The sequence below is a fragment of the Hyalella azteca genome, unplaced genomic scaffold (genome assembly GCF_000764305.2).
Source record: "Hyalella azteca isolate HAZT.00-mixed unplaced genomic scaffold, Hazt_2.0.2 contig3861, whole genome shotgun sequence".
Classification (NCBI taxonomy): Eukaryota; Metazoa; Arthropoda; class Malacostraca; order Amphipoda; family Hyalellidae; genus Hyalella; species Hyalella azteca.
Genome location: NW_025934094.1, coordinates 135515 through 161428, shown reverse-complemented (window position 1 = coordinate 161428; position 25914 = coordinate 135515). Strand labels below are relative to the sequence as shown.

Below are 25914 nucleotides of genomic sequence, written 5' to 3'. Positions count from 1 at the left end.
CTATTGTTTTCTAACGTGTTCTATTGTTTTCTAACGTGTTCTATTGTTTTCTAACGTGATCTATTGCGTTTTAACGCGATCTATTGTGTTCTAACGTGATCTATTGTGTTCTAACGTGATCTATTGCGTTCTAATGCGATCTACTGTGTTCTAACGCGATATATTGTGTTCTAATGTGATCTATTGTGTTCTAACGTGATCTATGGTGTTCTAACGTTATCTATTGTGTTCTAACGTAATTTATTGCGTTCTACCGCGATCTATAGCGTTCTAACACTATCTATTGTGTTCTAACGCAATCTATTGTGTTCTAACGTGATCTATTGTGTTCTAACGCAATCTATTGTGTTCTAACATGATCTATTGTGTTCTAACTTGATCTATTGCGTTCTAACACGATCTATTGCATTCTAATGCCAATCTATTGTGTTCTAACGTAATCTATTGTGTTCTAACGTGTTCTATTGTGTTCTAATGCGATCTATTGTGTTCTAATGTGATCTATTGTGTTCTAACGTAATCTATTGTGTTCTACCGCAATCTATAGAGTTTTAACGCGATCTATTGTGTTCTAACGCGATCTATTGTGTTCTAACATGATCTATTGTGCTCTAACATGATCTATTGCGTTCTAATGCAATCTATTGTGTTCTAACGCAATGTATTGTGTTCTAATGCAATCTATTTTGTTCTAACGTGTTCTATTGTTTTTTAATGTGATCTATTGCGTGCTAACGCAATCTATTGCGTTCTAACGCAATATATATTGCATTCTTACTTGATCTATTGCATTTCAACGAGATCTATTACATTCTAACAAGATCTATTGAATTCTAACAAGATCTATTGCATATTAGCGTGATTTATTGCATTTAAATGCAATCTATTGCATTTAAATGCAATCTAGTGCATTTAAATGCAATCTAGTGCATTTAAATGCAATCTAGTGCATTTNGTAGGTTTCCATTCTAAAGGCTTTTTAATAAATATGGCAACATTTTGTGACGTTTCATCGTTGCTGACGCGTAGTGAAGTGTTTTGAGAGTCATGTGAAGGCAACAGAACTTACGTAACGCATACAGTTTTTCATTTCTCAATGCGTCCTTAATGTGTCGGAATATACCGCGTTTACCCTACAGACCTTAGCAGAACTGCAGAAGTAACTTTTCAAAATATTGTTTTTCATCATTTTTTCAGGAATTTTTCAATGCTAGTAAATGAAGTAGCCTATTTTTGAACTTCCTTTATACTACATACGTACATAGCATGATAGCCTAGATAGGAAAAATGTTGACGTTTAGCTACGCCACTTACCTAGGCGCCACTATATTAAGTTTTGCAATATTCCAATCAGTTTTACTACTAAAACAATTTTACGTCATGTTGGAGGACTGTCCTGAGTTACCCTGCCCATCCCGATTCCCGAGTAGCCCCGTTTGACGCCTTGACGGTAATGCAAGCAACCAAAGTTTGAGCTTTCTCTTACTTTCAATACTTTATTTTTGAGTTTTAATAGTTTAATGCTACCAATGGTTACTTTTGCCTGACCATAGTGGCAGACCAGAGCTTTTTAGAATCAGTTCATTTTTAATTTCCTCATTTACTCAAGATTTAAACCAATTTCTTTAGTATAATAATAGTAATACTGGTATCCAGTATCCACTATCCAGGATACTTTGCTGGTCTACTTATAGGACTCAAAAATGAACTTGAGGGAGAGTCTAAAAAACTCTCTGCTTTGCCACTATGTGCCTGACTGTGATATGTGGTATCAAATCAATATGACAGTATCACATTATCACAGTAGGCTACTAGCTAATTTTTTTTCCAGTTTGTTTAGATTCTGTCCATAGAACGATAGATTCTATGCTTATGCCCACGACCCGTTATGATATTTTTGCTAGCGTAATTATCCACGGAAAAATACATGATTAAAGTGTGAACTTAGGCGAATCTAGCATTCGCCCTTCTGGCCTTTTCAGGCTTCAGCTCCGGCATGCGCCTGGGCCGCCGCCTGCCTCACGAAATATCTCAAAATAGACTTTCCTGTCCGCATTAAATAGAACGGAAATAAATTTAACATCAAGGTGATAGATAATCCATATAACTTTAACTTGAATGAAATTGCATATCTTTCCACTATGAATGAACAGAAGATTGAAGGTTATTCTTAATCATGAAGTAAATAACCATACAAATGAAAATCTGTGTTGCTGTTGTAGCCGGCTTGAAGGTGAAGAAGTGGCCGCATGATGACCACTTGTTACACCTGGACTCAGCAGAAAGTTTCAGCGTTATGTGTCGATCATGGTTGAACCAGTATGAGGTTGACTCATGAGAAGCTCATTTTCGCGGATGGAGTTCGTTGTTTGCCTGTGACGTCACTGATCTCAGTGATGTCACGGACATTAATCATTCATCAAAATGCAACCAAACCAGTCAACTAATCCGTCATGGGAATGACGGGATTGCTTACGTTTCTCGATATACGTGACGTAATCGGGCTCGCCAAGCTCCCGCGTATCCACGTTAGCCGCGTTGCTACGCCACCATCGGCGCCTCAGCTTACTCTCTCGTTCCTACACATATGGACGTTTTGGTAGCAATGGAGAAAGAAAGAACAAAGCAGAAGGGATTAGGCTGTTGTCAAAAACTCCTTCCTTCAGTGAGAGACCGGTATTTAAGAAAATTGTTCGACATTATAGATGTTGATGCCAACGAAGTGCCGGCAAAGCCGTGGTGTGCAGATTTTGCAAGCCTGCCTCCCGTTTAACACGATGATTTACTTAACTATTTGGTGTTTGGTGGTCAGCCAATACACCTTGTAAGAATTCAAGGCATACAAGACGCTTGAAGCTTACAAACAATTTGTGGATGGATGGGTACAGGCGATGGTGAAACGAAACTTCAAGGAATCAAGAAAGGCGATGTACCTGGTAGAGTTAGTATGATAGTACAACTGGACGAAGATAATGATGCTGATGAATGGAACCTTCTAAGAATGGAAAATGAAATTCCTTTTCACCTTTTTGAAGAGGAAAAGGATGGAATTTTATCAACCATTCAATGCTTACCAGGTAACCAGGGTTCGGACGGCTCATAGTAATACCGATCCCGATATTGGGCGCGCTCATGTGACACCTCAAACCATAGAACTGACCAACAACACACCAATTCACCAGAAACCTCGACATTTTGCTAAACCAATTTATATTGAATTTGAAAGGCAATGTAAAGAACTCGAAACATTTGATGTTATGGAACAAAGCGAATCATTTTGATCTTCCAACAAACCAGCCAACTGCAACAACACTATCATCGCTGCAGGATAATGGATGATGACAATATTATCTGACCTATAAATATTATTACGTTCTATTCTTACTTATCTAAAGGCAAATAACAGATTTTGCCCCTGGAAAATGTATAGTATCGTATATAATAAATATTCACGGCTGGTAAACTGATATGCGATACGTATATCAGTACGAGCCATAAACTGATACGATATACACAGCATTCACGGCTAGTAAACTGAATAAAAGCATTCCATTGCATAGTTTTCCGTTTAAATGGCCGTGAGAACGACTGGTACATCATACAACGGTACAGTAGCGTCCCATCTTAACGTCAGTAGCGACGATCGCAGTAGATTTAACACGGAGGCGAAAGCTAGACCCTGCTACAAATATGGCGGCCGATCCCACAATGCATCTGGCGATTCGGTGCTGTGACGTCATCCTTTCGAGCCCGACATTCACAGCATTTCGCGGTCTTGAACTCACAACTCACTGCTACAATTCTGCTTTGCTTAACCGCCCGGCCTCCTCGTCGATTCTGACCAGAAACTGGCGCACAGAGCTGGGATCAAACCCGCACCTGTCTGCGGCAATCTTGGTACTCTGGACTGTAACCACTGGGCCACGTTAAACCAAGTGACCAAATTAAAATTTTTAATAACTCTTTTTCCTTTTATTTGCCTTTTTAAATCTCAGTAAAGGAATTACCGTCATCATAAATTTTAGGAAGTACCGCCATCAAGTATAAAATAAGGAAGTACCACCATCACAAAGTCCAACGCAAAAAAAGCTAAATCGTGGAATTAGTCCAAAAAAGACCATCTGTCAACCCTGCAGCTGGCCATGTTGAATAACAAAAATTGCACTAATGGTTACGAGGTTTGAAAAATGAATAATTTGTTTAACGAATACAACAGATATTTATTGTAGATTAATTAGAACCGCATTAATTCGATAAAAATTTATCTCTCCAGATCTATTCCAGCCATTCATCATGCTAGAGCTAAAAATCATGTTTAGGTACTAATTTTATTTTCTTTTTCGTTTCCAACTTAGAAGGATCAAAATTCGCCACGAACATAGAATAATTTCTAAACTACTGAACAGTCATGAATGAACGAATGAACTATAAATGAACTGAAGCAACGTGTTAATGCCTCATACACTTTGCGATTGAGTGTTGGATTGCGCGTTTAGCCTCATACATCGCTAAGGAAGGCTAACTCGAAAAGATTATCGCGAACTAAACATCACCGCAAGGTCATAATGAACACACTTGTAACGTTTCATCGAAATGCGTTCTCTAGTTTGGGAGATATTTTATACGTACTACAAATTTGACTATCAGCCTGAGAAGTGATGTCGCTTCTCCGTATAGCTATATAATATCAATATGCAAATGAAGCCTTGATGGAAAACTTTTGCAGTAGCTATATATCACTGTTAGTTGAGTAGGAATATATATTTGAAGTGTTGTTCAAATTTACTCGGTATTTTCGATAATATTTTATGTTTAATGCGAATTTTGGAAGCCAAACATCTCAAAATCAATTCTATACTTGTCGAACAACATCTTTCGCTCGCGTTCACTTAGTGTTTTCATGTATATCTCACGAAGAGCTTCAGTTTTCTTCCCTTTTGTCAAATGCTTCCACGATGGCTTGATCTTAGTCTCCAATTTGAGTTTGTGAAGAATATACATCTGGTCTCTCTGCAGTGACTCGAAATGTGCAATGACGTCGTAGTCAATATAACAGGAACTGCAGAAAAGATAATACGGCATCCAGTGATCATCGGCATACAAAGCCAAATCTATATCTATTAAATACCTAACAAATTCTTGAAAGGTGGGTTCAACGCCTGCAGGTTTTGGCAAGTGTGATTCTTCATGTAACCTCACTTGCTGCACGGTCGAGTTAGGAAGTCGGTATTTGTGGACGATCTTTTTGCCATACGACTCATGGAAATGAAGAACTCCGTGCTCACGGCCGACGTTGATGTTTTCCAGCTTGTCGCGGTAAGCTGAGATGAGGCGGTCGAAAGGATGTCGAACTATCATGAACCTCAGTGTGCCTGGAACTACCTGAAAATTAAACACCGGGTAATTTAGCCGGAATCTTTAGAACTACAAGAATGTCATTTTATATATACACCGTAAACAACAGAGAGACAATGCAGCATGATGCATTGGACAATTTTAAATCTTACAATTTCTGGAATATGCCAACGAATTATTATGAAGAGTTTCAATATTATCTTGCAGTGAACGACACTGTGTTTGTGCAACACGGGATTCTCAAACGAGAAACAAAAACAGGAAAATGAAAGGGTTGAGTCAGATAGGTCAGAGATTTGTACGAGGTAACCAAATTACAGTAGCACATGAAACCCGAACGCGTATACATTTTGGCTTTTGATTGAGGCTTGTGAGCTTCTTTCTAATGAGTAAGGGTGTCTTAGGGCACTGTAGATAGAGAACCTTGATTGTTGACGGGTGCTTTCTAAGGAGAGTCACGATGTCTGTAATCCGCAGGCCCATAAAATTGCTGTTTTAATGTCTGTATAGAATCTTTGGGGGTTACGTTGTGGTCATCTATGGGAAAGTCTATAGGGTTAATCCATTCGGGGGTCTCCAGCAATATCAGGTCGGATTTTAGAGTCCCGAGTTACGATATATAGCATTTAGATCTGTTAGAAGATACGCATACCAGAGACTATCATTAGTGAGTACATATATGATAATATACGAGTACGTAATTTATGTAATATCTGCGTGGTGTTTTTATTATTGTAATTGGTCATTATTTTGTTTCCCAAGTAGTTCCCAGCTCATACGAGTGGAGGTTAGGATTGGATGTAGCACTCGACAGCCTGAATTGAGTTTCCTATTTTGCTGCTGCACATGAAGTAATAAAATATTTTGAAGGATGTTGTCTGTGAGGGAGTGTTTGTTGATAAGTTCGACGTCTCATGGATATTTTTTCGCTTATATACTCCTTTGAGTGTTTGTCTAGTAGCTCCATTGTTCCACTTTAAAATGCAATACACTCCATGAAACCTGTGGCATCATGCAAAGTTTTCAGGCCTCACCGACGCAGCGACGTCGTACTCCAGTTGTGGCCAGAAGCGTCGAGCAACGGTCGAGATGTGTAGAGTCTTATTGTTCAGCCAGTGGGGGTCAGCGCCAGCCAACACGCACAAGTTGTGGAGCCAAGACGTTGACGCGGCCTTATACACGGGGCAGTAGGTGAGGCCATCTTTCCTGCAGGAGGAAGAGAACAAACATGTTTTGAACCTGGTGATACAGTACGTAGATGCTCGTTCTAATTTCTTAATTTAAATTAATGATTTAAATCAAAACAATTTATATTAGTGATATCTTTTTTGTGACCATAGTTCTCTTTTCAAGCTACGAATGATTTGTTTACCTGTCAATGTAGAGCACATCATAGTTGGCTGAAGGAGGATACCTGAAGTTTGAGTCCGCACTCCCTCTTGTCCGGTACTTCCCAAGGCCATACTTTACACAAGTCCCCCGCATTCTTTTTCTACGCAACGCAAAATCTTCTTCGGCCTTTAGCATCTCCTCAGAAGATAGAACCGGAGACTCAGACAAGACCGTATTTTCAGATGGAGACTTGCGAGTTTTCGGATGTTTTGTGGATGCTCGAGCTTTTTCGTCATCCAAGATGATGTTGTTATAACGGTTGTCAACAGGTTCACTCAAATTTTCAAATTCCGATTGAAGATGACTTTGTTCATCTAAAATTTCTTGTCCAGTTTCAGGGCCTTGTGGCTTGCTGTTAACTAAGAACATAACATCATCATCCTCAAGTGACGTCACAAAATCTTCATCGATAATGTCCGGCTCATGTCGACCTGAGAAGTAAGAACACGCGTTTGTAAATAGTTTAAACTCGTTAAAAGAAATTCAGTAGAATGATTTGTCAACGTGTGAAGCTAAACAGAAGCCAATCCCACCACATAATAAATTTTTAAATTAATGTATGGGGCTGTAAGCTAATGAAATATTCAGAAATCATCACTAAACTTGTCCATCAAGCTAAAGATAATCTCAAAATCTTAGATTACCAGAGTGATCGGGTATGATGCCGGTAGTGTTCATCATTTAGTCCTATCTGCCATCGATATCGACCCGATTGTTAAAACTATTTCAGGTATTAGGTTAAATTTATGCTTCACGTTCGGTTTGAATTCATATAACTCCGGGCAAAAATTTCTAGAAAACTATCGTGCGAAATGCTTATCGTTTTGGTTGTAGGAAAGTAGTCCCTAGTTGTATTTAAATTAGTAAAAGTAATTATAAACACATTTGTTAAAGTAATATTATTACTATTACTTATAGTAATAGTAATTACCCGTATTAAATAGCGATAGTAATTATAATAATGGTAGAAATAATTATTGCCAAATTAATCCTAATATTTATGTTGATTAGGCTAAATGTGGCCTGTCGCCGAGTTTAGATGAGGCAGAATTTTTGCAGCTCAATGAAAATTCAGGCATGCAACTCACTCCTTCTGCATGGCTGTACCTAACAATCATGATACTTCGCCGATTTCGACAAGAATTTTAACGGCTGACATGGATCGAACCCGACCTCGATTTTGCCAAGGCATTTGATAGTGTTCCGCATGAGCGACTGTTACGTAAAGTGAATTCTTTGGGAATAGAGGGAAATGTACTCCAATGGATCAGGAATTTCCTAGTAAGCAGAAGACAACGTGTCAGCATTAACGGAACCGTATCAGACTGGGTAACTGTGCGCAGTGGCGTACCGCAAGGAAGCGTTCTTGGACCTGTTTTGTTCGTCGCTTTTATGAACGATCTACCAGAAGTAGTGTCAAGCGTGTGCTCCATGTATGCCGATGACACAAAAGTTTATAATACAGTTAAGGATGCGTCAAATAAAATGCAACTGCAAAGTGATCTTGATAGTTTAGTTGACTGGGCTGATGCGTGGCAGCTGCGTTTCAATGCTGACAAGTGTAAAGTACTTCACCTCGGCAAGAACAATGAGCAGCAAGCTTACTGCATGAGAAGACACGGTTGCAACTAGAGGGTTATGATTGAGAAGTCTTGCGTGGAAAAAGATCTTGGAGTTTGTGTCGACAAGGAGCTACAATTTTATAGGCATATTGAAACGCAAGTTAATACATCCAATAAACTGCTTGGGCTGATCAGACGAGTACCTAGATATAGAAATGATGAAGCTGTTGTTCACCTCTGTCGTGCGCCCGAACCTAGAGTTTGGAAACGTTGTGTGGTCACCGAGACTTGAAAAGGACAAAAATTTAGTCATGAGTGTTCAAAGACGTGCAACAAGGATAATTCCAGGCTCAAAGGGCAAGTCTTATGAAGAAAGATTGAAGATTATAAAGCTTCCCAGTCTCCATTATCGTCGCCTGCGTGGTGACCTCATTGAAGTATACAAGTATACTCATGGTTTGTACAAGGTCCCAGAAGGATTACTAGAATTTGAAACAAGAACCGACACCGGGAGCCACAGCTATAAACTAAAAAAACTGCGGTGCAACTTATCCACGCGACAACATTTCTTGTCGCTTCGAGTCACTGACATGTGGAACAGCCTCCCTGAAGATATTGTTGACAATCCGAGTATGAACGCGTTCAAGAACAGACTAGACAAGGCCATGCATGAGCACATGTTTAGTCTTAAAATGCCTCGTACCCTACGAAACAACTGATATCTAGAAGCGATTTTAAATCTACCGTCCGTTGAAAACATCTGATCAAAAGGCCAGTCTAGTCAAGAAAAGTACAAGAATCGGCGACAGGCCTATCCAGGCCCATTCTTTAATGCCGAAGATACTATACTACTTCTACTATACTATACTATACTATACTATACTATACTATACTATACTATACTATACTATACTATACTATACTATACTATCCTATACTATTATACTATACTATACTATACTATACTATACTATACTATACTATACTATACTATACTATACTATACTATACCGCGCTTCTACGTGGCCTGCTGCCTCAGAGATGATTATATAAGAATTTGTACGTCTGATGACTAACAATATAATTTATTTATAAATGATCCTGGCAATCATATTAGTGAAATCCTCGTCATTATTAGTCTTAGGTTGTCCAGTGGTTAAAGTTCAGAGTACCAAGATTGGAGCAGAGAGGCGCGGGTTCGATCCCAGCTCTGTGCGCCAGTTTCTGGTCAGAATCGGCAAGGAGGCCGGGCGGGCACAGCAGAATTGTAGCAGTGAGTTGTGAGTTCGAGACCGCAAAATGCTGTGAATGTTCTGCGATGTTAAGAATCGGCGACAGGCCTATGGCCTAATAAACGCTGAAACCGCTATTATCTTATTACCTTATCTTATTGTGCCCCATCCTAAAACAAATTGTTAGTTTCCGACGTTTTATCATCGAAAAGTAAGATGAATCATCGAAAAACATTAGCTCACTTCAATGTACCATACAATAGAGACCATAACTGACCTGCAACAGAGATGGTAACGCTGATACTCAATATCCTGACGACACCAAGTACCAGTAATACCGCTAGATACCATCTGCGGGTCCCCTTGGTCAGCTGGTTCCAGGCGACCAATGGCCAAAGATGCACGGCCTCGCACATGACCATATTTCAAGGGTCCAGAGCCACGTAATTCCAGGGTCCATATAGCAACATTAATTAGATTAATATTCGCACATGCGTCGGCCAGCAGTTTTGGTTGTTGCTTCGTATTTCTGCGAACCCAACATCAAAGATTACATACAGGCGTTGGAGAGCAAGAGGTATTTTTGGGATGTTGTGTGGTCCCGTTACCAACACCGCTAAGAGTAAGAGAAAAAATAGCAAAATGGGTAACAGAGCTTAAGTAGTTTATTTGATTAATGGCTGAATTGTTTCAACAGCTTTTGTAAAGCTAGATTATTACCCGTGCGTTAGTGTAAAAGTGACAGTGCAGCAATAAAATGTTTATAAAGTTCAAAAGTAACCGGCATATTTTTTCGGCAGAAATGTAATAGGAATCTCAAGCTATAAAATGAGGTATATTACGTCACTGCATGAAGGCTGATTGCTCGAGCTTTTTCGTAATACTAGAAACTCTTCAATTTAAAGTTATGAAAATTGTTATCAAATTACCTACATCAAATAGACATGAAATTCAAGATTTTAAGATTGCCTGGGATTTACAAAAAGGAAACAAATGCTAAGAAACTTTGCTGGATTCTTATCAAAAATTTCTCGCATCCCAGCTTCATCCCCGCATAAAAACCCCTCAAGAATTTACATTTAATCAATAGAACTATTAGGTTTACTCAGAAGAGCTTGAAAGCTAAACCACCCTGGATACATGCGAAGTAGCGTGATATCCAAAAAGTTGACAATTCAAAGCGGATAATATATGTCTTGTTGTTTATTATGTTAATATATGCATTGTTGAGACTAGGAACAACGGTAATTTTGTCAGTCATACGCATAAAATTTCCAATATGTTTGACGATACTGCACGCTTTTACTTATAAAAGACTTTTTACTTAAATCGCTTTTCCTTTCTAAGCACTTATAGACTTAAATCGCTAGGGTGTAAATTTTGTCATTTAGGTTTCGCTTGTATTTATGGAACTTTTGAACTGATGGAGCTTGTCTCAGTGAGGTTGACAATAGAAATATAATAAGCTTTTTTGGATGCATTAGCTCGCATTAGGAAATACAATAAACTTTTTTTGAAGTTTACTATGATTTTTAAGTATATGTAGTTTAGATTTAAACGATCATCTTACCACAAAAACCTGCTAGTATAATTATCTTAAAAAAGTACCCTGATACAGACAAGCTAGGTTAACACCCGAAAGATGTTTTCAAGGTCAATCCCTTACATTCATAAGGTCGGAGTGAGGCTCTAATTTGGTGGAGATGGCACAACTGAATGTTACTTATATATAACAAATTAAACGTAAATTTTATGCCTCGGTCATAACAATCGGTCAAGGTTATCCATTCCATTCACACGGGAATATTCATTCACTTCTCAGCTTCAAATAAACGCAGCGAGTGAGCTATTTTAATCATATTGACCACGGTACGCATATTCTCCAGATTGTCATTTAGTTCGGGCCACAATACTGATTACTGAACCAAAACAACGCAGAGAATTTTTGTAACATCACACTCCTTCAAAGGATATCTTGACTTGTCACTATCACAGACTGAACTCGTGTGGTGAAGAAGAACGTTTGCAGGCTAATGCCGCAAAGTGCAAACAGGTTTCGGAGACGCCCGACAAGCGACAACCTGTCTGCTGCCAGCCGGGTATCATCCATGTTCGCCTAGTTATTCTAGTTCAGTTGTACCTCATCGCGTAGGGTAATCTGTCTGAATATTACTGTACTTAATCCCGCAGAGCATTCATGTACAATTGTACGAAATTCTGTAGCGTATTCTATCTCAACTGTACCAAATAACGTAGTGCATTTTTGTGCTATATTATTATTGTACACTCTGGCTCAAAGCGACTCGGTGTTGGGATGTAAACTGGTGGAAAACTTTTTGAATTTATACTTCAAAAATTATTATATAATCACTAGAGCATGACTAATGAAATTTTTACAGGACAATACCGTCACGTATGCAATAAAAGTTTTAAATCTACAGTATAATTGGGGGACCGACTAGTTTTGAATATAATTTCAAGAGATTATTTTCAATTTATATATACACATATGGAGTGAAGATGATATAGGTGGTATCATAACAGGGTATCGTTGCTGCACCTGCTGCTGGGAGTTTGGTTTCGTGGGACGCTTTAATTATACTCCGTGCTTGAAAATTCCGGATCAGTTCGGCCGTTTACGTGGTTGCGTCCACGTAAACGTAACTCGGACAGAATGCAGCAAGATGATCGATAAAACTCTCCGTTTACTTGAACAGTATTAGATTAAATTATTTATGCCTAATTAAAGATCAATTTCCATATGTCACTAAAGGTCACAACTAAAAAGTTATCTAATGCGAACCATAAGGTCTAATTAAGTGAATTATGGTTTAACCCTTCCATACAATAATTACGATCAATCAAACAACTTATAAATTCAATTTACTTTATTATAATTGAGGAATTTATCACCACACTAGAATTAAAAATAATCACTTAACTTAAAACAGCGATGATTGCAAAAATTATGACCACCGTAGAATTAATGATGATTTTGTGTACATGCTGAGAATAGAATGTTTTAAATGCATTCAATGCTAAAAATTAAAACCAACTCGTACGTAATCATTAAACGTTCCAAATGATCGCAGAAGCTGGCGATTCATTAATGTCAATTATAACATAACATAGTGATGTCGGCGCTGAAGAGTAGGCCTTTTCCTTATCATTGTTTCTGCCTGGCTCGATAAGGTGGCCGTTTGAAATTTAGCCAGGATAATAATTTACTGTTCTGATAGCAAGTATTTACCTGGCCATCATTTTTGTTGGAAATTTAAATTTCGAAAGAAATAATGGTATCAAAATGAACCCCGAAGTGTGTGGAGTTCAATGGTATGATCGCTTTTTTCGAAAATTTCTGAGGTGGCCAGTCGCCAATTCTTGAACTTTTCGTGCCTCGTTCACAGAAGATCTAAAATCGTTACATTTGACCGGATCTTTTCATAACTGACGATAGTTTGAAGTAGCTACTAGACTTCCACCGGGTTCAATATGGTGCTAGGCATTTCAAGTCAGAACATATATTTTTCAATAGCTTTACAGTATCTAGCCTGTTCTTGAACGCGTTCATAGGGAAACATGGGGCAGCGCGCCCCCCCCTTTTTTAAACTAAAATTTTGATGAAGTTTGAATTGATACGAGGTGGTTCTTTGTTTTGTTCAAAGGTATAACACTAATGAGGAATGTATGATGTGAATTAGACACCTATAGAGTTATTCAATTTTTAATGAAACATTATTTTGTAAAAAGTGTCAAAATGGGCCCATTGTCCCACCCTTGGGGCAATGGGCCCATGAGCTTGGGGCGAGGCGCCCACCCTTGGTCCCTTTACCACAATTGCATATTTTTCGTTTAAAAATGACAAAAAAACACTTTACAGTTAAAAATAAGAAAAATGTAATAAAATATGACATTCATTCAATTATTAACAACTCAAAAAATCATATCCTTAAATTGAAAAATATATACTCTTGGCTCTATCACTGACGCGAAGAAAAATATTTCATTGACATAAAAATATATATCCTTGACTTGAAAAATAAGTCCTTGCTATAAAAAATTCGTCCTTGACATGAAAAAATGGATCCTTGACATGAAAAAATGGATCCTTGACTAGAAAAAATATATTTAGTTGATCAGAAAAAACTTCGTTCCAGTTTCGTCCATGATCCAGATATTATCTGCAGAGAATTCATACCTAATCGCGATTTCAGCCAACACCATAAAAAACTCATCAACTTTTGGCTCATTGGTGTTGACTGAAATCAACTCTTGGCGAGGCAAGAGTCAATAACTCGATAAGGGGTCATAAATACGCATAACTAGAAACTAAACCTGCTGCCTTGAGGCGGCAAATCAAAAAATCATGCAATATGAAGTGTAATTCAAAAAGCTAGTCATAGTTTTGAAAAGGTCATTAAGACAAATCTAATGATGTATAACACAAGACTTCACCATGGGCGCTTTGTCCCGTGACATGCGTGGGCCCGTTGCCCCACTCGGTATCATTTCATTTTATATCGTGTCAACATTTTATTTTAAAAGCTAATAGTCTAACCTTGATCTCAAAATTATCCCTATAAATATTACTTTTAAAAGATAATTCACAGTAATTTCAAAAGCTTCATCAACAGTAATCGAAAACAGTTTTATTTAGCAGGAAAATATTTTATTTGGACTAAAACAGTTATTCACAAATAACTTAATAACGCAAACACTTAGCAAAACGTAAATTTGTACACTTCATCCCAGTGAAACTGTCGACCGGCGGTAGAGAACACGGACCAATATCTGCCATACTTAGCGAGAAACCCGCTATGGGCCCATAACCCGCAGTGGGCTCGCTGCCCCATGGTACCCTACTCGGAGCGCCAACGATGTAATCAGGGAGGCTGTTCCACATGTCGGTGATTCGAAGCGAGAAGAAATGTTGTCGCGTGGATAAGTTGCAGCTCAGTTTTTTAGTTTATAGCCGTGGACCCTGGTGTTGGTTCTTGTTTCAAATTCTAGTAATCCTTCGGGGACCTTGTACAAACCATGAGTATACTTGTATACCTCATGCAGTGAGGTCCCCACGCAGACGTTGATAACTAAGGCTTGGAAGCTTCATAATCTTTAACCTTTCTCTATAGGACTTGCCCTTCAAGCCTGGAATTATCCTTGTTGCACGTCTACTAAAATTCTCTATTAAATTTTTGTCTTTTTAAAATCTCGGTAACCACATAACGTTTCCAAACTCTAGATTCGGGCGCACGACAGCAACAAACAACTCCTTCATCGCTTCTGCATCTAGGAACTCGTAAGAATGTCTGATTAGTCCAAGAAGTTTGTTGGATGTGTTAGCTTGCGTTTCAACATGCTTAGAAAATTTTAGCTCCTTGTCGACATAAACTCCGAGATCTTTTTCCACATTGGACTTTTCAATCATTACTCTCTCTTTGCAATCATGTCTTTGTCTTCTCATACTGTAATTTTGTTGTTCATTGTTCTTCCCGAGATGAAGCATACTTTACACTTGTCAGCATTAAACCGCAGCTGCCACGTATCAGCCCGGTTAACTAAACTGTCAATATCATCTTGCATTTGTGCTGTATTTGACGCATCCTTCACTGTATTATAAATTTTTGTGTCGTCGGCGTACGCCGTACATGGAGCACACGCTGGACAATGCTTCTGGTAGATCGTTTATAAAAGCAACAAATAAAATAGGCTCAAGAACGCTTCCTTGTGGCACGCCACTGCGGACTGACTGATGATGCGCAATCGTATATTATTGTGATCGCCATTACTTACGAGCATTCGACTCTGATGTCGTTAAATTTTAACATGCATACAATTGATTTCATGTTATTCTTTCTTAGTATCCTTATTATGTTTTTCGGACGCAGAAGTCCCATGCCACGATAATGGATTCAATTATCAACCAGTGTTATTCAAGATATATATAGTTACTCAACGATATGCTCACCATCCATGACTTTAACGGAACATAAAACATTAATTATAACCAATGGCGTCGACGCGGATAGCATCTCGCGTGTATGTGGTTAGCAGTGGAGGTTTAAAAGCTGTTGGTGCACTTACACCCACGGCAGATACTCAGTGCAGTTGAAGGCCTTGCGCAGTGTCCCTGTCAAGGCTGGGGCGGTAAATGAACAATGTTTCTCTGGTGGCTCTGTGCGTTGTAGTTCACAATAATCCTCACGCTGACACCATCTGGTGCGCAGTTCATATTTTTACGTTAATCAGACTTGCGTAATTTTTTCAACGTTTTCCGTAAGTGACAGTGATAACTGAGCTAAGTTTTTTTGAGGCTTACGACGCTCAAACAGCCAGTGCTTTTTTTGTTCATACAAAACATCATGGCGACAGCCGAGACCAGCGTAGGAGTAATTTTTCGAATGCTCTTCGCTAGCTACTTACTAGATACACCAAAAACTGACATGAACTTCAAGTCCATTTCATGTCAACCCGACGTATCAGGTAAGATCACGTGCATTGTGTTCATCATCAGTGGCTAACGAATCTGCGTACTAAAAGTACCTGTTACTATTCACAATTAAACTTTAATCAAATGCTCAACTTAGAAATCTGAAGTTTTTATTGAATACAAGCATTCAAAAGAACTAATTCCGAAAATACCTTCACATTAAGTAGGCTAATTATATTTGTCATCCTCCAGCCGTGTTTGGTAATCGTAATGCTTAAAAAAAATATTCCTACGAAATCGAGGTCTCGGCATCGAATAACGCGATATCGACTAGTAAATTGATAGATTTGTGGTGCTTATTAAAAGCTAGTTCCTGTCGCGACTTAGTAAATCCAATAGGTAAAAAATATAAAACAAAAACTTCATAACTTATTGATGAAGTGCACATCTACGTGTGTCGGCAGTTTGCTACGACATCTACGGACAGCAGGAAGAGTTCGCGCTAACAGCGCCGTGGTCCGGCACTGCGGACCGTCCGATGACACTCATCCCCTTCAGCCCTGCCCAGCTCAACACCACCTTCTTGCTCACTTCCAGCCCCAACCAGACGCTCCCCCTGGTACGACAACCTGCCGACCTAGCGAATGACTGAAAATGCCTGTAAATTTCTGTTCAAATGGTTGCATTGTACTTATGAAATAGGAATATGTTTTACTAAACTAAACATGAATAATTACTACCCAACTTGAAGCCTTCCAAGGGTATTCAAATTTTTTTTAATAATAATCATCCCATCAGGTGCTTGATCTGCACAACAAGACTGTTCTCTACAAAGCACCTCTAAATCTCGACGGCAAAGTTTACCTAATCACGCACGGCTATCGCTCGAATGGCAGCTCCTCTTGGGCAAAGGTATAGTGAGTGGGGCAGACATGGGAAGCAGAATAATCTAGATTAATTCCCATTTTTAGCGCATTTTCTCATATATGGAAAAAATGCACTATTGTGTTCGCCATGTCCGTCTGTCTGTCTGTCCGTCTGCCCGTCCATCCGTGACCTCAAGTTTTCGTCGACGAGAAAATGCGCTCTCTGTCGCTCACTGCAGTGAGTACTGAGTTATATTTTTTATGTTTGGTTGTTTCAACAGGATGGTTTCATTGCCACTGTTGTGTTTCAAGGCCGAACCGTTTGCAGCTTTACGCTAGGATTCATTTTTTCAACGTGAAGAATGTTTACTTGTCAGAAATACTACTCGATGATTTTCCGACCTGATAATCTAGTTACAATCCGATAATCGAGACAGTAACTGATGACCATTTACGTACGTAACAGGCCATCACGGAATTAAATCAGCACTTTTGTTTTTTTTTTCCGCGGCTTACACAGCGTCCTCGGCCAAATCCTACTTGTCATGGAGTTACCCCTCCTTCACTCAGAATCCGATTTGTTATGCACAGTAAATGTAAGAGGAACCTACGTTTATTTAAGCGATGCTATGCGATGAGCATTGTACACTGAATAGATAGATGGAGAAAAATTTATCTAATCGCTATTTTCACGATAAATCCGGCATGATGACATGCCGGAAAGATTTAAGTTATTATTGCTTCCATTTGTTAATGCATCACATGAATATTGAGTCCTTTCATTATTATTATCATCATGATCGTGTTAAACAAGTTCTCATGGATAGTTCATGAAGCTTTCTAAAGCCGCATTACATGGTGGTTGAAGATAACAGCCCCGCGTATGCGTGTATATTCACGGGTCAAATTTTCATCTTCCTAGGAATGTTGCAAAGCTAAAGAGTACAACGAATGCGATGGTGTCGAATTATACGGTACTCAATCGACCGGCCGGTGTTAAACAACGGTCGGACAATTATTTCACGATTTTTCTCTTCGAACTACGTGTACGACTTAATTTTAACTGTCGGTAAATCATGCACGAATCTTATATTAATGAAAAGTGAAATAAAGTAGCCGTTGCTGACCTGATCAATATTGAGGTAAAATCAACAATATTTGACGTAATTCTTGTCCAGTTGCTGACCGGGGAGCTGATGAGAGCCAATAGCTCCAATAACGTCGTGGTGGTGAACTGGTCCAAGGGCGCCAACGTCGACTACGCGCAGTCTGTAGCGAATATCAGGGTGGTGGCTCGACAGCTCGCCTTCTTAATCAACAGCTTACAGGTTACTTTATAAAGCTAACATATATTACGTAGCTCATTAAACACAAATTAATGACTCATTCTATATTCCATATTATTTCCCACTAAGTGAAGGCACTGATGATATGCGTTCATTGCTCAGGTGATACAGGGGATCCCGAGTCACAGCTTCCATCTGATAGGCCACAGTCTGGGGGCGCACGTGTGTGGTATCGCCGGCACTTATTTAAAACAAAGATACGGCACAACTATTCAAAGGTGCGATGACTTCTCAAATAATACCAATTCTTGTTCATGCAACAAGGCTTTCTATACATATGAAAGCGTTCAGTAAAATACTAAGGTAGCACTTGGTTTAAATGAGATTTTTCTGTAGTTTTATTTCTCGAAGATTGAAAAATCATCATGTCAAATTGAAATTATTGTTCAATTTCTCTTTACCTCACGTGTCCCCTTTTTTACCGATGTCAAACTGCATTGGAACTGTGCCTACACTTTTAACGATTGTAATGTAAATGTTTTCCAGTGATTCGTTTTGTGTACTCACTCATTTCTTCTTGTTCCGAGTGCACCTATTTTAGCGTGAATTAAGACCATAAATCATATAAGAATGAAAATCATCAATATATAAAGAGGAGAATCACCAATATATACGTAAATATAACTATTACCAAAAAAGTTTTGGTAAATCTCACAAATTTGAGTGAAGAATTTAATCAACGAAATAAATTCAAGAAGGCAAACTTTGAGTGAAATAACTTGAAATGTTCGTTGCAGGATCACAGGCCTGGACCCGGCGCACCCTCTACACGGCGCCCCGGAGCTTATCACGCGACTTGACCCGAGCGACGCCGCGTTCGTTGATGTCATCCACACCGACAACTACGCCATCCTCGGCTTCCCCATGAGTGAGTCTAATAAATAATTAAATAATTATAAATAATTTACTAGTAAACAAAATTCAGGGAAAATTCTCTTTAACTTCGCTGTTGCATGACCCGAGCAACGCTGTGTTCGTAGATATTACCCATACATCATCAGTTGGTCTAACTAAGAATTTACAAACCAAAAAATCGCAAAGTAAACTTACCAAAACTCACCGAAACCTCAATGAATTTATGATAAATTTATCTGCCATTTGCTTTGTTTTTAAATTCTTGCTGGATTTGCGATTTATTTAAGCAAACTCATGATGTAAATACATGCATCTACGTAAGTCTAACTTATGTTGCAACTGTAATCGTACGTTATTCTGCTACTTATGAAAATGATTTATAGCGTTGGTGCTAACAATGCAAAGAAACTTCATATGAATCAAATATTATTTTTTATTTTTTTTCTCTCATGTGTGAATTCAATCAATCAAATAGCCGTTGGCATAATGAACCCAATCGGGCACCTGGACTTCTACCCTAACGGTGGCGGTCCCCAGCCTGGCTGCATTGGAGGTGAGATCGCGGAACAATGTCTATGGCATTCTGCCCAAAACGCACACTGTTATTTTAGCAACATACTGTATATTGGTCGTTATTTTTTATTGCCTAATGCAGATCCCCTACCATTACATTTATATTGCTTATCGCTCCTATTCCATTTCCTGTATTTAAAACCTCATGCTGACTTCATACTGTCCATCTTCCGTTCCACTGCTGTATTTTTTGCCCATTTTTTACCTATTTTTCCTTTTGAGGCATATTGGATGCGTGAATTATGAGGGCAGCTCAAGTTATGAAGTTGTTATGAATAAATAAAAAAGAAAAAGCAACAATTTCCTAATGAGAGGATCATTTCAAAGAATAATAATACAACCGTGACCTGCAGAGGACATCAAGTGTTCGCATGCGCGCGCCATTCAATTCTTCATAGAGTCGGTGCGGCAGGAGTGCTCCTTCCTGGCCGTCCGCTGCCCTTCACACCAGATGCTGCTCAAGGTGGGCAGTGAGAGGATATATTTTCCTGAACATTATATACAATAACTATATAATTCTAGTGTTGATTATACGATAATAGGATAATGCTAGTTTTGACTATACGATTGCTGGATAATTCTAGTGTTGACTAGTACGAGAGCTGGATAATTCTATAGTGTTGATTATACAATAACTGGATTATTCTAGTGTTGACTATACGATAACTGGATAAATGTAGTGTTGTCTATACAATAACTGGATAATTCTAGTGTTGACTAATAACGATAACTGGATTGTTCTAGTGTTGAATGAAAGCAAAACTGAATAATTCCAGTGTTGAATAATACTATAACGTGATTATCCAGGTGTTGAATAAAACCAAAACTGAATCATTCCAATGCTGACTAATACGATAACTAGATTATTCGGGTGCTAAATAAAAGCAAAACTAAATAATTCCAGTGTTCAATAATACAATATCTGGATTCGTCTTATGTTGACTAATACAATATCTAGATTCGTCTAGTGTTGGGTAATACAATAACTAGACGGTTCTACTGTTGACTGATACGATAACTGGATAGTTCCAGCGTTGACTTTTATATTAACTGAATAATTCCAGTCTTGAATAATACGATAATTAGATCATTACACTGTTGACTATAAGACCTAAACCTATTTTTTTATTTACGCCCAAGTTAGTGCGGCCAGATTGCTTAATCCAATCATCCGCTGGCACTGCCAACGATTTTTCCTCACGCGGGTCATAGCGGTCATTGCGGGTCCGGTGCTCAAATGTAAGCTTTAATTAAGTCAAGCTCAATAGCAGATTTTCCCAGATGAATTTTTGGTCTTAGTCTCATAATTGTTTTCCGGGCCTTTTACTTTTTTACGTCAGTGTGATGGAGAGTAATTCGAAGCTACCACCGCACCATTCTACATAAAAGCGAATTATCATCTAAGAAATTACGAATGGATTGAAATGGTCACTTTGGTGAAATCAGAGTTACTTACGTTCTAAAACAAAATCGACATCAAACTATTACAACGCGATACGTGATTTTCAACTGTAGATATTATGTCTGCTTTCTATGCATAAGTGACGTATCATATCCCACCAGGCTTTGACTGAAATAACTTTGACCAAGCCTTGTTTCCACGAAATCAATTCGTACTTAACGTGGTTTCAGTGTCATTTCCCTGCGAGGGATCCCACCGCCATCAGTATCCTGTTCTGAAGTTTTATGGCATAACTTTTCGTTACGATGCTTACTTATAGTTAGTTCTTTCTCTTCTTCACTTACTAATTTTTAACTCTTTACATAATTTTCATTTAGTAATTCTTCTCACATGATAATGTAAGTTTTTTTACCTAGATACACCTCATCGGTGTCTTGTAAAACCGCACTAGGACCTATAAAATAAGATGACTTCACCGTTCGACTGTCGTCCCGATTTCGTTCTCGTTACTGCGTTACCGAAAACTCACGTCTTGCGTGAGCTTTTTGCTCTCGTGCGCAGTGATTGGGATATGCACAACACCCATGCACGCGCGCACTTGCCAGCAGACAGCAAGTAAGCGCTCGCACTCCCTCAACCCAAGAGAGAGCCGAGCGCAAACTTCTATCCGCGTGCGCCAGACGAGATAAAGCAGACACTCGCTTTGAAAAGAGCAGCATTGAAAATCTTCACATAAACTCACGGCAATCAATGCAGTACATGATTATAATCATAATCGCGACACTAAATTGCTTCATGTTTATATTATAGATGCTACAGGTGTATTAACTTTCAGGGGGAATGCTGGGGATGCAAACCACCTCACGAGTGTTCAGAAATGGGGCTCAGGACTGTCCCGATGGACCTGCCTGTCAACTCGAAGTTCTTCCTACTAACGCACGATTCCTCCCCTTATTGTGGTCAGTTCGTATACGCAGGAGATTTTCAACCGATGAAATATATTATTCTCAATTGTTGCAAAGGTTTCTCATTTTTATTATGACTGAGGTGCTCTTCCCATAGGCACAGCACACCATGCACCTTAATGCAATAACAATATATAATGTCGTGCGGCCGTGACCGAACGTTGATGCATTCTGCTAGTAAACATCTGCCCTTATTTTACTTGCTCCAAAACTTGAAACTTGCGCACGCATTTACATTAAAAAACAACACTAGTATTTCGCTCATCCATCCTTTTCAATGTGCATTCTGGCGACAGTTTCTTTCGTTGTTAATTAAGCAAGCTATTCATCGTTCAATATTGACTATCGGCCAGCACGTAAATTACACTGTCCAGGTCACCACTACTTGGTCACCATCACTGTGAGCAACAGCACCGTAGCCGCGGACCACGACGGGGAGTTCGGGCTGCTGTATCTCACGCTCGAAGGCTTCTCCAGTACCTCCAACCCCATTAGCCTCACCCCAACGTTCGTATAGAATATTATAATTTTTTTAACAAGCAGGTTATCCGGGCATTACCTGGGTAAGATAATTCCCGTTATCTTTAATCTCGCCATCCATAATATTCTCATTGTTAATCCTGCTAAGCTGGATCTCGTCATCCTAAGATTATTCACCCCGAATCAAGTCACCCCGAGTTTCGTAAACCCAAATTTTATTAACTCATATTCCTTTAATAATTTATAAAATTAAGGTAAGGTAATTATTGAGAGTCTCATTCAAATCGACGATTAACGTCAAGCTCCCATTTATCTAAAATTGTAGAATATGCGGGTCCATTTAATTTTTCTAATTTTTTTATATTATTCATGTTTTAAAGCTAATATAATCTATTATATTTGAGCTACCCCGAATCCTCCGAATAATTTTCAAGCTTAGTAGTGCGTGTTAAAAAATTCTCGTTTATACCCACGACAAAAAATACGGACGGACGTTCGCATATCAATGATGTTTATGTTACAGAACGGAATATTACAGCGCGGGATCTGTGCATCAGTACGTAGTACTTGCCAGTAACGTGGGGCAGCTACGCAAGGTACGCATCACCTTCAGGTACCCCGGCCCCTCCTTCAACCCCATGTCCTGGCGCCTCCAGGAGCCGCGTCTCTTCCTCAGCAAGGTCACAGTGCAGCTGCTCGGCGCTGAGACCTCGTGAGTGAAACAACAATTTTTCCTTCTAATGTCATAATTTTTTCAGTTCCTGGGGACTTTGTGACTCAAAATTAGAAGCATTCAGCTTATTTTTGAAGTGATATCACCTATTCTTCAAAACTCCCGATTGTTTTTAAAGAATTGGTAATATTTTATAAGGAGGTACTCACTCACGATTTTCGGTGGTCCCTCACTCACTGTGTGAACTCTTTATATGATCCTCAAGTCCGGGATCTCGGAGTTGATTAGCTGTAATAATCATTGCAAGATAATATTTGGTCGATATAATTACTGATCTATATAGACTGTGGGCTGTTGGTAATAAATGGATTATTATTGCGCGTACCCACCTAGATTCTGAAAGTTCAATTTACAGCCATACTTTCAAAACTGATTGCACTAGAAATTTCCAGAATTTCGTCTCCAGTACATAATGTCAGAGAGAAAGTAATTGATTATTGTTAATAACTATCAATCTGTTGAGTTTGTTATTTTTTCAATTATTTGTTTCGATCTTTTCCGCTAGTTTGATTGATTGCTTCCCGTTTGCAGATACGAATTTTGCTTCGACGCATCGGAACAGAGGAGCGGCCTGGAGTATGTACTGACACCTAACGATATTTGCCGATGCTCTGCCAGCAGCAACTGCTCCACGACAAAGTTAAATGTTCCTCTGCTGAATAAAACCCAGAGTTCGTTTACAGATAGCGTCATCTTCTGAATATAATTCATAGTTGTCTATAGATAGCGTCACAAGTATCTGCGTGACTGAGCCCGTCAAGGTGGCTTGTGATTAATGTTTGCCATGGGATTGTGTCTTCGAGTTTTGACCTCATCAAAATAATCTTGGAATACTCAATAGTCTGCACCGCACAGACAACGGATGCTCATTTCTCCACTAGCTCTCAATCTTTCATATGTAATTTTCATAATTATACGAACGTGTTCCAGTAACGCGGTTTTGAAAATCTGTATGAATGTTATCAATGTAACAATAGTTGGAAATTTTCGTGGGAAGTAAAGCTTTATTAATGAAGGAGACGAAAGTCCTTTATTGCTCAGATGTTAGCTGTAATGTGATAGTGCCCATTGTAATGTAAATACCATACCTAAGGTGTTTTGATGTTACTTTAGCATTCATTTATTCCGAGCGTTTTGCGTTTTTAAAATTTATTATTATGGACACGGTTGATGAAGAATTTAAGTTACATAGGCGCAACTAAGTTACCCAGTTGATGGTGAGGTTCACGAGGATCAGATTATAGACATATGAATGTCGCGTCTGTAAACAAGCCAAACTTCACTCGGTTATACCGAGACCTTGGCGGGTGAAGGCTGAACTTGGTTGGTGAAGGTTGAACTTGGCTGGTGAAGGTTGAACTTGGCTGGTGAAGGTTGAACTTGGCGGGTGAAGGTTGAACTTGGCAGGTGAAGGTTGAACTTGGCAGGTGAAGGTTGAACTTGGCAGGTGAAGGTTGAACTTGGCAGGTGAAGGTTGAACTTGGCTGGTGAAGGTTGAACTTGGCTGGTGAAGGTTGAACTTGGCTGGTGAAGGTTGAATAAGTTTGAACTTGGCTGGTGAAGTTTGAACTTGGCTGGTGAAGGTTGAACTTGGCTGGTGAAGGTTGAACTTGGCTGGTGAAGGTTGAACTTGGCGGGTGAAGGTTGAACTTGGCGGGTGAAGGTTGAACTTGGCGGGTGAAGGTTGAATTTAGCTTGGATCATGGTTGGTGGAGGTAGAAGTTGGCAGATTATTTTAGAAATCACCTGATGAGTGTAGAACTTAAAATGAGGATGGAATGGACTTCGACTGGCGCGGGAGCCAAGAAGAAACTTTTCACCTGAATTTTATCTATGAGTTAAAATTTATTCCGGCTCCGCCAAATCGCTGTCATAACAGAAAGAATATGAATAAGCCATTTTATTTAAACTCCTAAATGGAGCATCGAAACGCGGGTTTTTTCACATCGTCGCTCGTTTCTTTAAATACCTTGAAAGCTGGGCGGCAAAATTTATTATAACAGCAGTGACAGCAAGAAAAATGTAAATTAATAATTAAGGACAAAACTTTTCTTGTTGAGCATTCTAACATATGTGAGAAGTGTATCCTACTATTAACATGAATTGAACCTGTTATTCATTACTGACTTTTTTATTCGGGGCATGTTGATGCAAAATAATCGATAATCACGAATATTGTGACCATAGCTGTAGCCGTTGATGATAATTTCCAAATGATTGGTCAGCTTAGTATAAGACTCGGGCGTTCACTGGCTTACATGTGTACTTGTCTGAGGGGTTGAGGGGTGCTTGTGTCTAAGTCATGAAGACGCAAACCTTTATCATATTATAAATTGCGTGAAGTTCATAATATGGTTACTGCTTAATTCGAAATATTTTCGGCACGTTGTATAGTATTGCTTGGAATATGAAAGTATGTTCAGATTTATGTCTAAATAATACGGCAATGCTGCACTAGTTTTATTTTCCCCTGAGCCGCCTTGTCGTTTTGTATTATAAAGTTAAAATTTATCTCAACAAATATAGTACATCTCGTAATTATTCTCGCAAATATATTAGGGAAGAGTGAATTTTATGAAATGATGTGAATTTGAAATCAGTCCAATTAGATTTTTTTTCATTATTATCCTTGTTGGTAACGTCACTATTCGCTTCATGGCAATTATGTCCCAATAAACATCTTCACCACTTCAAGATAGTGCAAGCAAAATCTGTATTTTAAT

General features: G+C 38.9%; 3 protein-coding genes across 5 annotated transcripts; 1 reads left to right on the top strand and 2 right to left on the bottom strand.

The window, feature by feature from the left end:
• Positions 1 to 3989: 3989 nt before the first annotated feature.
• LOC108681608 (carbohydrate sulfotransferase 11) lies at positions 3990 to 11556 on the bottom strand. Of its 2 annotated transcripts, none has more exons than XM_047879801.1 (5): positions 11112 to 11556; positions 9819 to 10070; positions 6728 to 7178; positions 6390 to 6561; positions 3990 to 5382 (listed from the first exon to the last, which is right to left on the bottom strand). In XM_047879801.1, exons 2-5 carry the CDS (start codon positions 9961 to 9963, stop codon positions 4813 to 4815), a joined length of 1338 nt encoding a protein of 445 aa, XP_047735757.1. In that variant the 5' UTR covers positions 9964 to 10070; positions 11112 to 11556; the 3' UTR covers positions 3990 to 4812. The 2 variants fall into 2 exon arrangements, with proteins under 2 accessions (XP_047735757.1, XP_018026147.1); XM_018170658.2 differs by having other exon boundaries at positions 11208 to 11556.
• Positions 11557 to 15649: 4093 nt separating this feature from the next.
• Positions 15650 to 25641, top strand: LOC108681598 (pancreatic lipase-related protein 2). 2 transcript variants are annotated; one of them, XM_018170647.2, is made up of 13 exons: positions 15650 to 16024; positions 16436 to 16590; positions 16770 to 16883; positions 18016 to 18165; positions 18286 to 18401; positions 18921 to 19051; positions 19514 to 19591; positions 19965 to 20074; positions 21849 to 21972; positions 22353 to 22485; positions 22982 to 23170; positions 23723 to 24724; positions 24815 to 25641. In XM_018170647.2, the coding sequence occupies exons 1-12, from the start codon at positions 15904 to 15906 to the stop codon at positions 23889 to 23891; spliced, it is 1590 nt and encodes a 529-aa protein (XP_018026136.1). In that variant the 5' UTR covers positions 15650 to 15903; the 3' UTR covers positions 23892 to 24724; positions 24815 to 25641. The 2 variants fall into 2 exon arrangements, with proteins under 2 accessions (XP_018026136.1, XP_018026135.1); XM_018170646.2 differs by having other exon boundaries at positions 24775 to 25641.
• Positions 24479 to 24895, bottom strand: LOC108681584 (mucin-1-like). Its single transcript, XM_018170629.1, has one exon. The coding sequence runs from the start codon at positions 24893 to 24895 to the stop codon at positions 24479 to 24481; it is 417 nt and encodes a 138-aa protein (XP_018026118.1).
• Positions 25642 to 25914: the final 273 nt, after the last annotated feature.